At 41.1% G+C, this 15,387-nt stretch overlaps 1 protein-coding gene across 1 annotated transcript in view; it reads left to right on the forward strand.

Annotated features, from left to right (window-relative positions):
• TAF3 (TATA-box binding protein associated factor 3) overlaps nt 1-15,387 on the forward strand; it is a 117,420-nt gene that overhangs the window by 76,108 nt on the left and 25,925 nt on the right. The window contains exon 3 of the mRNA XM_027739945.2: nt 10,924-12,740. Within this exon, the coding sequence (XP_027595746.1) occupies nt 10,924-12,740 (1,817 nt within the window). The remainder of the gene's footprint in view (nt 1-10,923; nt 12,741-15,387) is intronic.

Raw genomic sequence — 15,387 nt, forward strand, 5'->3', positions numbered from 1 at the left:
GCAGGGCAGGGTTACAGGGAGAGCCAGGACACACATGTGCTCCTGTACGGAATGAAGCAGAGAGGCTGGAAGACAAAGAGAGTCACTAATTGGATTTGTAGCTGTAAGAAAAAAAGCTCTTAAAGTAAACATTTTCCTCTCTTTAAGTCTTTCCTTGGCTTCTTTCGTGAAGGCCGCCTGAAAGTATCTGTTTCGGGGGTGAACCCTTCCCAGCAAATTTAATTTTGAGGCTTGTCAAGCTTTATTAAAACCTTATCATCAGTGATTTCCTTCTCTGCTAGATCAAGAAGATTGTATTTGTTATGGGATTCGTATTGTAGCTCAAAATTCATCCCAGCAAATGGGGGGTTTCATATATGTACCAGGACACACCAGTGCCAGTTCAGACTGCTGAAATCCTGGGATGTGCATGGTCAGCACATCCTCCTGAAGGCTTTGGATGCTGTTCAGAGTTGTCAGCTGGAACTGCATTTGCGTTTCTGAGTTAGCAACTGTTAGAATAAACTTGTGGCTCTGCATGGCAAAAGCATTCCTAATTGCTGCTGGTATCCCTTAAACAAATGAGTGGATAGACCCATTCCCAAGAGCTGGAATATTTGGTAAACACTTCTGGGTATGGTGTGGCTACATATAGTAAGACACAGGATGAACACATCTTTTTTTTACTTGGAAAATGTAGTCATTCCATTCTCATTAGTGAGAGCTTCCAGTCAATGGCAGGGCTTTTTTATTTATTTTTTAATTAAATTTCAGTGACTTGTCTTAATTCGTGCCACTGTGCATTGATGCCACAGATCAGAGTGTCACCCAGCAGAGTATACAGACTTTTTCCAATTTAGTCTAGAGCACAAGACCTAGTTGACTTTTTTATACCTCTCAATTCATCTATTGGAAATAAACTTCTCACTCCCCAAATCTTCCTCATTTTTATAAAATATTTTTTTACTTGCTGGGAAAATACTTAATTTCCCTTTCTTACCCAATGAAGACAAAAAGATGGATGGAAGAGTCTCTAAATACGTGCCCTGTTTGTTGGGTTTGTTTTTTTTTTATAGTGCCAGGACTAACCAAAGCTCTTTGAAAAACACAGATACGGTTCTTGCCCTGAGCATCTTTATCATTTGGATTCAAACGTGCCCTTGCAATTGCAAGTGATGCACAAGAGGAGGAGGAGAGGAAAGGCAATTAATGGCCAAATGAGTTGTTGAACTGAAAAGTTATTTGAAGGTGATACAAACAACTCAGAGCCTTTTTTATGGCAGCAAAGTTGCATCTTTGTCCTACATAACCAGAGTGATGAAGGTCTTTAAGCTGCACTGAGCCAGAACTTCCTTCTGGGAATTCATTTCTGCAGAAGCTCCATCATGTGAACAAGAATGTAACAGATTAGGACCCAAAGTAGCCCAGGTTTCTTTTTGAGGAGTAAAGTGAGTCACAGGCAGACACAGGTAATTGTAGCTTATCCCAGACCTTGTCTGGCAGAGGAGTTCTCCCTCCATGTGGATTTTGTGCCACACCTGGCACAGAGATGTCTGTGTTTATCATCTGAACTTTGAGATGAGCTCATCTTTTGATAGGAGACCACTGTCTTCATATCCCCATTTCTTCCATGCCAAACATCTTCCCTGTGCTGATCAGTATTGCCACATCCTCTCCTCCCACCTCTGCCACAAAACCAGTAATGAGTTGGGTCACTAATGATCTCTGGGCTGAAGGGCATGTTAGCTATTTATAGCAGCAATATAAATAGAAATATGCTTATTAGTACAATCTAAAATACCCCACCGTGCCATCGTGTCTGTCTCTTACTTGCTGTCTCTGGGACTCCTGGGGATGAGAAATGTGACTCTTAAATTCTAGAACTTGGGCTCTAAACCACATTTCTGCTCTCACAGATGTGTTACAGAGACAGCAAAGCTTTTTTGAGTTTAAATTCTGAACTTTTGGGGAGAAAGAGTGAGGTCTGAAGTAATAAACTGAAAGAAATATGTGCTGTCTGTCGGACAGTTACGCCTTCCTATTACTCTGTTCTTTAGCTCCATTGCAAAATAAGATATTAATTAAACAATCGCTGTATTTTCTCACTGCTAAATCCAAGTACCCAAATGCACATGTAGGTTGAACATCAGTGGAGGACTAAAATTCTGCAATGCCAGGTAAAAATTATTAGTATGGAAGAGGTACAGGTACCCCAGTGCAATAAATAACTAGTCTGTTCCTCTGCTAGGGGGTACAACAGTTGCTTCCTAAAATATTTGTAAAAGCCTGGGGGTTTTTAACATAGGATTTTATTGAAGGTAGAAGAGTGTATTTTCTTATATAAGACCATAATATAGAAAAGGAAAAGCACTGTAAAATCCTTCCAGATGTTTATATGGGTTCAGTGTTTTTGTTTTTAGTAAGATTTGTGATACTTGAAAAGCTGGTTTGGAAAGCTCAGCCAGGAAGATTAGATACAGAGGTGCAAAGTGAAAAGGCTGACGGTCTGCTTTCCTTTTCTCAAGAAAAAATGCATATAAACCCCTCGTATTATATTTGGGAATTATTAGATACAGATAATACAATGTGGATTCTGAGTCTTTAGATCATAAATTTGATCTTTGCAAGACGAGCGGTGCAGAATCTGAGTTGTAACGGGAATTCTCATCCAGAAATACTCCTGGGAAGATTATTAAAATACTACAGGTACTGACATCGGCTACAAAGATCTACTTGTGCATATTTCTTTAAAGGGGGGAAAAAAACACCTTAATACACAGTATTACCATAGCCAGGCCCTATTATACTATTGTAATCATAGCTGAAGCAAGAACGGTGATTAACGATGGCAATTTATTGTATCTGACGAGGGGAGAAAATAGGAGATGTTGTCGTTATCATAAATCATATCATAAATAACCAAAGAGAAGCACTCAGAAAGCTTGTGTGGTGTCAGCAGCAAGCCCTTTCAGGCACGTTAGCCCAGGATGTAGCCATAGAAACCCCAAAGTCATATTGTTATCTTAGTCTTGCTGCAGTTATGTGATACAACAGTATTAACATATAGATTAGGCCATTTATAATACTAGGTGTCATTTCAGGTTGGCTTGCTTATATAGCAGTTTAGTTTTTTATTGTGCCGAATGTGAGGGAAACGCTGCATTTTTACAGGTCAGTATAGAGCCATTTATAACGTATGGGCTTCACACCTCTGTCAGTCTTGCTAATGTACTCTGTTATTGATTGGTTGTACTCTATGAATTGTCATTGCCTAATTACCTTGTCTTTGCTAATAATTTTATTTTTTAGAAGTCAAAATGCTCCTTTAAGGGGAAAACCTCTGTGCCTGCACGTGTGCTTCGGGATGAGTTCCCGGTTCTTTTAAGGATCGTACACCCCAGAGGGAGCAAAAAGTGAAATAAAAAGCATGGAGATTAATCCAAATTTTGTTCAGAGGTTTTCTCTCCCTGTCTCCGTGTTTTGGTCTAACAGTGGTGGTTTTCACATCACACTCTGCTCTGCAGATTTGAGGGAGAGACTCAGTCACAGATAATTCAGAGCAACACCAAAGTGACTGAGGGAAGGCTGACAGGGAGCTGGTTGGTTCTCATACATCCTCTTCCTGCAGATGCTTCTGGAGTTGTTTCTCCTCTCCATCCAGAGCTGCATCACAGCTCCAGGCACATCAGCCCAGCACTGCTGTGCATTCATATGTGTGTGATCTACAAAAACTGTTGAGCCACTGTTAAAAAGTCAAAGCAAAAATGAATTGTCCCTCGTATTTAGATAGAAACACCTTTTTGCTTGCTGTAGCAGCACAGGTTCAGAACTAATTTTGTCAGGTCAGAGAGAGACGGTGAGTGTAGCAGATAACAATCTGCCAATACTGTTTTTCTGTCCCCGGCAGGGATCTGGCTGTGCCATTCTAAGAATCCTATGTAATTTGGCTTCATAAAATTGCATTTTTTAAAAAAATAATAGAATAGGACAGCCACTAGTTAAGTACTTAGAAGTGTTATTCTCATTGTATCTGTATCCTAAAGCAGCACTGGAAGCCCAAGTTTCACATTATACCCTTAGCCAAGATCTGATGCCCAGAGTGATGCTCAGCACCTCTCTCCTCTTCTTTCCAACACCCTTAGATTTGTGTGATCCCGAGGTGGGATTTTTTACTTTACCAACTGTACAGTAAAATACTTTGTCTTTGGTTTTTTTCTTCCACCCCCAGATGTATTTCCACCTGAGTCAGCCCGTTAAGTCACTGCACTATGGAGAGGGGGCAAGATGATGGTATATGAAAGGAGCTGCAGGACTTTCCTCTGACTTGTTCTAGCCCAAATGTTTGAGTAGTATCATGACAGACCAGATTAGTGATTTGAGCTCAGACCAGTAGATAATCTTTCTTATTTTAGCCTTTTTTAGTTCCCCATTCTCCTGCACAAATGCTTGAACCACGACAAATGAAAGAATTGGACTGTTTCTTTTTAAAGGAACAAGGTGATGTAGAACTGCAGCTTTAGGAGTTGTGGTTTTTTTCTGGCAAACTATCAATACCCTGTTCTCATGCTCGCTGGCAGTGTCAGTGGAAAATATTTGAGACACATGGAAGATGAGCTCCTTTATGGTGCTCTCTTACCAGCTCTCTTCCCGTAGAAAATACCAACTGGAAAATGCCAGGGTTTGGTGATAGCTTGGTCGGTCTTATACAGTAAAAGAGAAATCTGTTGGTTTATCACCTGTTTGGTAAACAGGTCACATCAGTGATGAGTTGTTTTCATAGGGCAGAGGAATTACAATTATAAATATACATATATACACAAGTATCTCTATAAAATCCAGTTTTTTAAGCTGCAAGTGTATTGCAGGTATCTTAGTGTCTTCGTATTCCATTAGACTATCAGGATATTGGCCTGTAGGATATCAGGATTGAATTTTGTCCCTCTTCCGTTAATTTCCTTTATGGACTACAAGCACACTTTCTGTTTGTTTTGGGAAAAGCCCATTGTTATTACAAGTTAAAGAGATAAAACATATCATGGCGTAAGAAAAAAAAACCTTTATTTTAAACAGAAATCGAAAGCCCCTGCTTATGAGGATATGATAGGGATGTAAGCTCTTGACTTAATGACTTAAAATTTCCAAAAAATTATCTTTGGCTTCATCCCATGCTTTAACTAGACCATAGGAAAATTATTCTGGAAGTCTGCAGGAAGTTTTTTTCCTTGTTTTTTTTTTTTACTAAAAAGTTTCATATGTTGGGTGGGAGCGATCTCTTCCTTCCTTGCACTTGAGAGGCTGAGCTGGCTGTGTATAAAGCCCCCAGCTTGATATCCATGCGCTCCTAAGGAGTGTATGCTTGGAAAGAAAGATGAGTTGAAGATTTCAGTGCAGGCCTTTCCACATTACTTCCTTTCCTGAGTCCTGATTTTCCTTAAAAACCCTCACTCTCCCAATTCCATACTTAGGGCCTTGGTACCACGCAGTGCAAAAGAGCAGTGAGACTGATATGAACAGAAGTATGTGTGAAAGAATTCCGAGATCTGTTGGCACGCCTTGTTTGGCCACTTTGCATTCTGTTAGAACACAAAATGTTCAAGTCTAAAAAGAAAAGGGTTATGGAAGAAATTTAATTGTTGAAAATAGTCATTTATGAGTTGCGTGGAAACATCTGCTCTTTGTGAGTTGTATCCTCAGTGGGTTTGCTCTGATAGCTGATACTTTTTATCTGCCATACTACAGTTAATATCAAATACCAAATGCCAAAATCTTGCATTATTGTAATAACAAGAGTTGGCTTCCACGGGAATTGTTACCTCCCAGAGCTTTGTGCATTTAATATGTTAACTGTAGCATTGGAGGTAAGAGCTGCTGTTACTAAAATCAAGTTATTCTTTCTGCAGCAAGTGGTGTCCAGCTTTAGGCCAGCGTGTCTGACTCTGCTTCACCTTGTACCAAAGAAATACTGGTTTATTCTTAAATCATCATGTCTTACCCAGATGGTTTTATCCTGTCACCACCCTGTGATGTAACAAAATATTAATCCAGTTCTCAGAAGAGAGACTGAAACTTTGCTTAAATTAAATATCAGCCAGCTGACAGGGTAGGTTTTTGGCAGGGCCAGGATATGAGCAGAGATCTTGTCTTTCCCAGTCTGTACCATGTTCTCTAGGACACCAACTGCTTATGGTGCTGTCTCTGAAGCTACCAAGTAAAAAGTCTGGTAATGACCAAGATGATGACAATTCTAATTTTATAGATGTATTTATATATAATAGGTTTTCTTGTTTGAAAAATGCTCACACGTAGGTGCCTCTCTCTTCAATCAGGTGAGTTTTGCATCTGTTTTTCCTGCCTTCACTATCATCTGACCTGTTGTTGTAAGAGCAATGTGTGCTGCCTCCTCTCTCAAGGCAGCCAGGAGAGCATGACAGTGTGGTAAGGGTGATTGCACTTTTTTTCCTGCAATAAAGGCAGATTTTCTGTTCCTTTGTACCCTTGTATCAGTTTTAGGGACAAATAGTCCCTAAACTTGGACGTTCATTACTGAAGTGTTGAGTATTGCTGTCCTGAAACTGAGCTGCAGCCAAATTAAGCAGGTATAAATTCAATAAGCCTTTGGTTTTGGGGTCCCTGCTGTGCTACTGGAACATGATGTACCAAGAAATAGAGTTTGAGCTTCTTTAATGTTTTTTACTTAAAAAAGGTGCAGGAGTTTCAGTTTCTTGACTGAACTGTTCAGCTTAAGAAATTTTCCAGCATTTGAAGTGGTGACAGATCCCCACAGTTTGCATTTGGGATTCTAATGCTTTCTGTTCAGAAATCCCAAGGAGCTACATATTTATCAAGTTCAGCTTTTACAGCACCTCTGTGAGATGGAATTATCATCGTTTGTCAGATGGGAAGGCAGCAGGACGTAGTGTAACCTGCCCAAAATCATGCTGCAGACCTGTGTCAAGAGAGGAGTGGCTTCCTTCCTCCATTAACTTCAAAATCATCCTTTCATGGAAGTGAACTTGCCTTCTCACATAGACACAAATGATGTTGTTACCCATTTAGGTTGGAAAAGCCCTCTAAGTTCATAGAGTACAGCCGTCAACCCAGCACTGCCAAGGCCACCAATAAACTAAGTGCCACATCTACATGTTTTTTGAACACTTCAGGGATGGTGATTCCACCACTTCTCTGGCTTATCCTAGTACTCTCAAGTAAGAAATGCTGTCTTGATTTCTCACAAACAGCATGCTAACAGCTCTCAGCTTCTTTCATTTCAGTGATAGACAAATCCAGTGCTGAAATCATCCCTCCTCTATCCCGTGCATGGTCTGATCCCAGGCTCTGCACAAGGGGCAGGCTGACATCATAAACAATTGCTCTCCATGGCTTTAGTAATGTGAGCATTAATATTGATCCAGCACTGACTCCTCTAACGACCAGAAAAAAAAATGTATCTGTTATCTTGAGAAACCTCCCAAACAGCTCTAGTCTCCTTTCATTACAGCAGAGAGTTATGAGGGCAGATGGCCGAGGTGATATCCATTTGACCTGTAGATGCTAACTGGGGTTGGATCATTAATAAGGTGGCCAGAGATAGGGAGAAATGGCAGTGAAGAGAGTTAAAAAGCAATCCCATGCACAAAGGATGGCACGCCCAGAGGTGCCGGATAGGGAATGAGATGGACAAAGGTGAGAAAGTGGCTCATCACCAAGTCAGGCAGATCACACTTCAAACCTGATGTTTTCCCATATTTGGTTCCTGCTCTGGTGTGAATCCTTTGGGAGGAAAAAGAGCCGTAGGTCTTGAACCCAAGATAAAAATTTCACTTTCTCTAATTACCAGCCCCCCCTAAAAAGAAAAAAAAGTGCTTCATTGTTTTCTTCCACAGCCGCAGCTGCGGTGGCTCAGGTTTGAAAGCTGCTGCCTGGCAGAAAACCAGTCCTTGCTGAGGATCAGACCATGGCCTCGCTCCAAGAGAAATTTGGATTTCATTTGACCACGATAGGATTCCAGATTGTCATCTGAGCATGTCTGAAAAGTGGTGAATGTGTGTCAGTAGTTAAGTGCTCGTGAACTTCCTTAGTCCCTGGATTGTTCAGGACTGACCCAGGCAATTTTTTCCAGATGTTTTGGGGAATCCAAGTCCATATAAAAGGGATGGTAATGCTTCTGCTTCCTTACTAAGTTGTCTTTGTGGCTTGCAGGAATGTGCATGAAAGCTGGAGCCAAGACACCCCAATTTCTAGTCTCACCTCTACAAACTGCACTTTAACCTTTCCTGCCCTTCCCTGGCACCTCCACACAAGATCACAGAAGCTTCGTGGGCCCGCTGCAAACTTTACTTGGCCTTATTAGAAAAAAAATAAGCATCGCTCTTTTTTTATTGTACAAAACTCCGGTCCCTGTTCTCCAAACCTCCTCTGAAATTGTTTTTTCGCTTTTGATCCAGCAGCTGCTGGTATCCTGCAATCCTGAGTAGGTAAAACATGAGAAGCACCTTGGGATGGGAAGAAGTTATAAAAATATGAAATATTTCAGTGCCCTTCCGTGAGACACGGTGTAACAGAGAGGCTGTTAAAACGGACACCAGGCAGAAATCTTTAGCAAATAAATGTTCTGATTTTTCTAGTAAATGTAATTTTTTTAATGCAGCAGTTTCTCTTCCACTTTATTGACTCTTTTTATCCCTGTGGTTTTTGTATTAAAATGGTATATGTTGCTATCTCTAAAGTCTGCATGATCAAACCCTATCTCCCCTAATATTTGAATCTGGCTACACTTTTCATCTTGCGGCTGAGGCAGAAGATTTCTCTAAATCCTGATTTTAAAGTATGGTGTTTGTTTTAAATTTTATCTCTCTTTTAAATGAAAACAAACTCTCAGTGGTGAACTGGGTGGAATGGGGTTGGGAGGGAACTGCTGGGTAGCAACCAGTGCTGTGTGACATCTGATGAATGCTGATTCTTCATCCCCAAAACGCTTCCGAGCAGGTGAAGGCAGCTGATTTCTGCAGCAGCTTAAACAGGGATTGAAATGACTTCCATGATGGGGAAGCAGGTTTTTTTCCCCCATAGCAGGTGCAGGCTCAGTCCACAGTGATTTCTCAGTTATACTCTAACTTTGCAGTTTAAAAAATTTAATGTCAGTGCCCAGCCAGGCAAAACCTAACTCCCTAACATTTCTGTTTTTCACGGAAGGCTAAGGCTTTATCCTCAGGCAAAGTCTTCTCTCTGGGATGGCTGCTGTAAATCCTCTGGGCCCTGGCGAAAGCCAGACTTGCTAGCTCATTTTACTTAATTTGTGATGCTGGCAAGATTTGTGCTGCAGCCCAGGGCTCTTGACTCAACTCCTCTAAATCAGAGCATTGACACATTACAGTAGAGAAACACCAGCACAGAAAACCTGAAAATAAACTCCTCGAAAAGAGATATTTCAGAAAGATGCTGCCTTACAGAGCTTTAAACAGTGTTAGTGGAACGTTTCAAGTTTCTCGGTGTTCGCTTCTTTAAAACCACCTGTTCATTAAGAAGTTGGGCTTTAACCACTGTCCTAATAAATGTTTTTTACTACATATTTCTTGTGAGAATCTTGGGGCACTTGATATCTTTCCTCAGAAACCCTGCTAGACAAAATGTCATGAGTTTTTGCAGCTGGGTAAACAGAGATGTGGGGTAAAGTGAAGTGAGGTTGTCTGTGCAGGAATGGTAACCAGCATAGGTGTAATGATGTAATTACTGCAAATATAAATGTGTCAGGTTAATGCCTGTGTAGACATTCTTATTCCGGACTAAGAATCCTTTTTCCTGCTCGGGTAATTCCATTTTGAAAGTAAGGAAGTGTATCCAAGAGGATAAAGTGCTTGGCTGTGGTTGGGGAGATCAGAGTTTCTCTTCTTAAACCTGTTGTGGATTTGCTGGGAGATCTCAAGTGAATTTTCTCCTTTCTCTGCACCATAACATCATGTGTGGGCCTGAAGATGGTGTTGTGTGTAGGGAGAAGAAAATAATTGCTATTAAACAAAAAAACCAGAGCAATCACACAGGTGGTGTCCACTCTGGCTTGGACCAGTTGATGCCTGATGTCCACACTGTGCCACTTTCAGGTTTATCTTGTTTTCACAAGCTGGTTTTTTGTCTCACAGCCCGAAATCTCACTTGCTGTGGAGCACGTTAGGTGTATTCCTCTTTCATCTTGATTTCACTGCTGCAGGAAGCCAGCACACACACTCCAGGGTTGCTCCATGATGCAAACAAAACAACAGTAAGGGGGTGGGGTGGGGAAATCCATTTCAAAGGCATGTTCCTGATCCAAACCAACACACACATACACACACACAGAGGATGCTGGGGTATTCCCATACAGTCATAACAGATAATGTCCATATGCAACAGCTCTTAAGATGGTATCAGAGACAGAACCTGGGAGGTTTAATGGGACTTTTAGTCCTCTGCTTTACCCTTTATACTGTACTGCTTCAGGAAAAACAAACCAGGTCCAGGAAGACATTTTCCTAGTGGTTAATCTGCAGTCAAAATTGTGAGATATATAGTCAAGACAGGCAATTCTGTTTAATTTTACTTTGATGCTTTGCGGTCCACTGTGTTACAGCAAAAAATGTTTCAGGCTCTCTCCCTTCATTTAAAAAGGAATGAGGAGGTAATCATGGCATTTTTGAGTAGAAGTGGCACTTTGGACCTGCTCCGTGAGCTCTACCTGTGCTCGTGGGTTTGATGTTGCACTGCCATGAGGGCACCTGCCAGTTCCAGTGGTGGCTGATGTGAGACAGGAGATGCCACATGTTCCTTCCAGGCAGACTAGTAAGAAGCTCTTAGGTGGCCAGTTATCTCTTATGGGCTGAGATGCATGTGAACATTTCCTCTGATGCTCGTTTGTCTCTGGAAAACACATTTTAATTATCCTAATACTTTTTTAAATATTCTTTGTTACAGAAGAGGAAGAGGAACAGGTGCCTACTGATGGAGGTACATCTGCAGAGGCCATGCAGGTCCCACTGGAGGAAGAAGGAGATATGGAAGAGGATGAGGCAATTAATGATGAGAACTACTTGAGTAAGGGACCGTTAGAAAGTCCTGATGCCGAGGAATTCCCACCCATGAAACGACCAAAACTATCTGTTTCCAAAGGGGACACCTTGGACGTAACTCTGGAACCACGTGAGCCTCTCAGCTCAATAAATACTCAAAAAGTACCACCAATGCTCTCTCCAGTTCATGCTCAGGACAGTACAGACTTAGCCCCTCCTTCACCAGAACCACCGATGTTGGCTCCCATTGCAAAATCCCAAGTGCCAACCCCCAAAACTTTAGAGGCAAAGCCGTTTGTACCCAAAACAAAGTCCAAAACAAGTTCTCCAGGACAGAAGACAAAATCACCTAAAACTACACCCTCACCAGTGGTAGCTGGAAGCCCCATACGTTCACCAAAAACTGGATCCAAAGAAAAGAAGTCACCAGGTCGCGCCAAGAGCCCAAAAAGTCCTAAAAGTCCAAAGGTTCCTGCTCATGTTCCACAGCCGCCGGTGAAGGCTGAAATACCTAGTAGAACCCCTCTGGCTGCATTAAGTGACAAGATTGGAAAGGAAAACATTCAAGTAAAACAAGTACAGGCACCACCTGAGCCTCCCCCCAAGCCAAATATTGACAACCAGGTGAAGAAAGCACCAGTAATGGACAAGACCATTGACGATTCCATCGATGCTGTGATTGCTCGTGCGTGTGCGGAACGAGAACCGGATCCCTTCGAGTTTTCCTCTGGCTCCGAATCAGAAGGGGAAATTTTTACCAGTCCTAAAAGACTTTCTATTTCAGAGACTACAACTCCTAAACCTTCTGTTTCTGCCAATAATGCAAATAAGGCAGGAGCAACTCCAATACCTGCCTCAGGTGGGACTTCAAGTTCAGACATTTCATGGACAATGGATGACTCAATTGATGAGGTCATTCGGAAGGCAAATATGGGGACACCTTCTAATCCACCCACCAACTTCACTTATTTCTCCTCTCCTTCTGCGTCACCACCAACTCCAGAACCTCTTCTCAAAGTCTATGAGGAGAAAACCAAGTTGGCTTCATCGACGGAAGTGAAAAAGAAATTGAAAAAGGAGCTGAAAACAAAAATGAAGAAGAAAGAAAAACAAAAAGAAAAAGACAAAGAGAAGAACAAGGAGAAAAATAAGGAGAAAGAAAAGAACAAGGAGAAGGATAAAGACAAGGAGGGAAACAAGGAAGCAAAGTTTCAGTGGAAGGAACTACTCAAAGAGGATGATCCTGATCCCTATAAATTCAAACTAAAGGACTTTGAGGATGCTGACACAAAAGTAAAGTTGAAAGATGGCAATACCAAAAAAGAGAGAGAGAAACATAAAGATAAAAAGAAAGAGAAGGAGAAAGGCAAAAAAGACAAGGATAAAAAAGACAAAGAAAAGCTCAAAGATAAGGGTAAGGAAGATAAGATAAAGATGCCATCAGCACCTCTTGTGTTACCTCCCAAAGAAATGTCTGTGCCCTTGTTCAGCACACCATCTGCCATGAGGCTTCCCAGCATGTTACCTTCCTTGTCTCCAATGCTTCCTGAAAAACTGTTTGAGGACAAAGAGAAACCAAAAGAGAAAAAGAAAGACAAAAAAGAGAAGAAGAAAAAGAAAGAAAGGGAGAAGGACAAAGAAAAGGAAAAGAAGGAGAAGGAAAAGGAGAGGAAAGAAAGAGAAAAGAAAGAGAAAGAGAAGGAGAAACACAAACACGAAAAGGTAAGCTGGTTGGATGAGTTCAGATGGCACACTTGCTTGGAAAATCCACATGGATTCCTGTGTTTGCTGCTGAGCCTTGTCCAAGAGCTTTGAGGAGAAGTGGGATTACAGGTTTGGTGTCTTTTAAAAATAACAGCTCCAAGGAAGATGTCTGCCAAGAGTTTCAGGGATTGTCCCACCTCTTTGGAAAACAACACAGGAGAATTTCAATTCTGTGAATTTGAAATGTGAGATTGTCCTTCTGATTTTCCTCAGCTCACTTTTCACCTGGAAAAGCTGGGGCTCAGGCTCAACAACAGCACACACACAACGAAGGGGTGCGGTGCTGGGGTGCAGAAATTTTGTTCTGTAGACTTCCACTAGTAGGGCCAACAACCCTGTACCTTTCATATAAACTTTAAATTTTGTTCCTAAAAGTCTTCTTTCAAAGCCTGGAAATTCCCAGGTGGACAGAAATGAGGAGCAGACTGCCTTCAAGCAGATGAGTTCCCCACTTATCTCAGGTGCTCAGAAGAGCTGCTGAGTCTCCTCTTAGCCAGTCTGCCCCCTTGTTGCTCCAGTTTGTTTGAAGTAAGAAAACTGTTTTCAAATTATGGTCTAAATGTTCAAATGTCACCTTTCGTTTTGAGCCTTGTGCTTGAGAGAGAGAAGGCAAGAGCTAATTTTCAAGGGGTTTGAGATCCTTTCACTCCTGTAACTCTTTACTGATTTACATCAGCCAAAGATAATTTCTTCTTTCCAATATCACCTAATCTTGAGAATATATTTAATATTTAAGAAATGAAACCAGCATATTTGCATGTTATCAGATTTGAAATCCCATTAGAAGCAGCTCCCCTAATTCAGGATTTGCTCTAATTTTTTGTCACTTCACCTTATAATACGTATTAAATTGTTAATATTGAAAAGAAAGAAGAAAAGAGATTGTCTTCATATGTGATAACCTTGGATGCAGGATTTCCTAAATCTCTATCCTGAGCATTAGGAAACACTGTGTAAGTTCTGTTTTTACCAAGATGCTCTTTACGTCCTCTTTTGATTGTGATTCTTGGTTTGTACAAGCTCAGATTTGGGACATTTCCCACTCTCCTTTTTTGCCACTGTTATGTTTCCTGCTGGACTTGCAACAAAGTGCTGATTTCAAAATTTGGTATATTTTTAAGTTGGCAAATGTTTTTTTCCATGGAGAATCTGGGTGATCTGGAGACCATTTGGGAGCTGTGGATGAGTTGGTGATCGACAGGGTGGTGGCCCAGTTGTGCATGATAATTTAATGTCTGGTTTTAGACTGCAACAACACTTTCACAGATTCCCCATTTTGTCTGTCTGTCTCTCATCACTGAGAGGTTTTGTCAGTATTTCACTGAGAATTTCTCCAGAGATTTCTTTTTAAGTTGAATGTGGGTGAATATGAAATAGAGGCAGTGAGTTGCTTGTTTTCCATGCATTCAGTTTTACATTTCTTCTGCAATTCTCTGTATCTAGTTTGCTTTGGAGTGATATAGCAGATACATAAACAAATACAAACTGGTAAAGCTTCGGTATAGACTGAACAGATATATATATGTGGGGAAAAGGAGTTCAACACTAATAAAAACTTGGACAAATTAAATTGACAAAGCTACCCATTGCCCTGGCAAAAAGTCCCTGTCAAAAGATAAACTTTAAAGCTAGAATGCATGAAAGAGTCCCCAGATAGAATTAAAATTTAAACTGATTCTTGAGAGATAAGCTTTTTTTAAATCCACCTCTTTGCTGCAAGTCAGGATTTTAAAAATAAATTTCCCCTTTAAATCTCTTGAGCGATTTTCATTTTTTGCAAGGCCGCACTGCTGGTGTCCTGGAAAAATGGAGAGTTAGAGCTTTATCAGTTGGTGCCCTGAGGTATGTGGCAAAGAAGCTAAATCCTTGAAGATTAGCAAAAAAAATGCAGCACATGGCAATAAGGGGCTTATATGACTACTAGTATTAGTTCAGGTGAAAGAAGTATTGCTTATACATAAAACTGGACAAATCCACTGACAATGTATTTTTAGTTAGCTACAAAGGAGTCTTATATTGCTGGACTTTACCTCTTTGGTGATTTGGGAAGCTTAGTAATCCACTGTAAATGCTCTTCTGCTGGCCCCAATTCCCAGTATTACTCCAGAATGCTGCTCTTTCGTTTTAACCCCTAAAAGTACATGTTTCCTTAATTTAGCTTTTAGATCACACAATGACTTATTTAGCCAGCAGTTGTACTGCAAGAGCAAATGGTCAAGTTACAGCTCGGACGTTTAATCTTCCACGGCGCGTCCGCTCCGGAGGCGTAAGCACAACCTGGAAGATGAGTTTGTGGGCTCACTGCAGTTCCAGCTCATGATGGCCAGTAGAAAATATCACATTCCTATTTCTGATATTGCTACACTTAAACAGAAGAGTGACTCAGCTGTAACGTTCCCATTTTTGAGTCTGGGTATAGTTATTACCTAAGTGTGCATCCCATCCTGCTGGGGAGTTGAAGCTTTTTATCAAGTTTTTTTGCCCTGAGCTGCTGAAAGACACGGAACAGCAAACAGAACTCTGCAAAAATGGCAGAAAGCAGAAGTTGAAGGCGTCATACTGGGAGTGTTTGGTGGTGGCACGAGGAAGACCAGCTTTGGCACAG

This window comes from Pipra filicauda, unplaced genomic scaffold, assembly GCF_003945595.2.
Source record: "Pipra filicauda isolate LSUMZ 115617 unplaced genomic scaffold, ASM394559v2 scaffold311_size1313980_pilon, whole genome shotgun sequence".
Classification (NCBI taxonomy): domain Eukaryota; kingdom Metazoa; phylum Chordata; class Aves; order Passeriformes; family Pipridae; genus Pipra; species Pipra filicauda.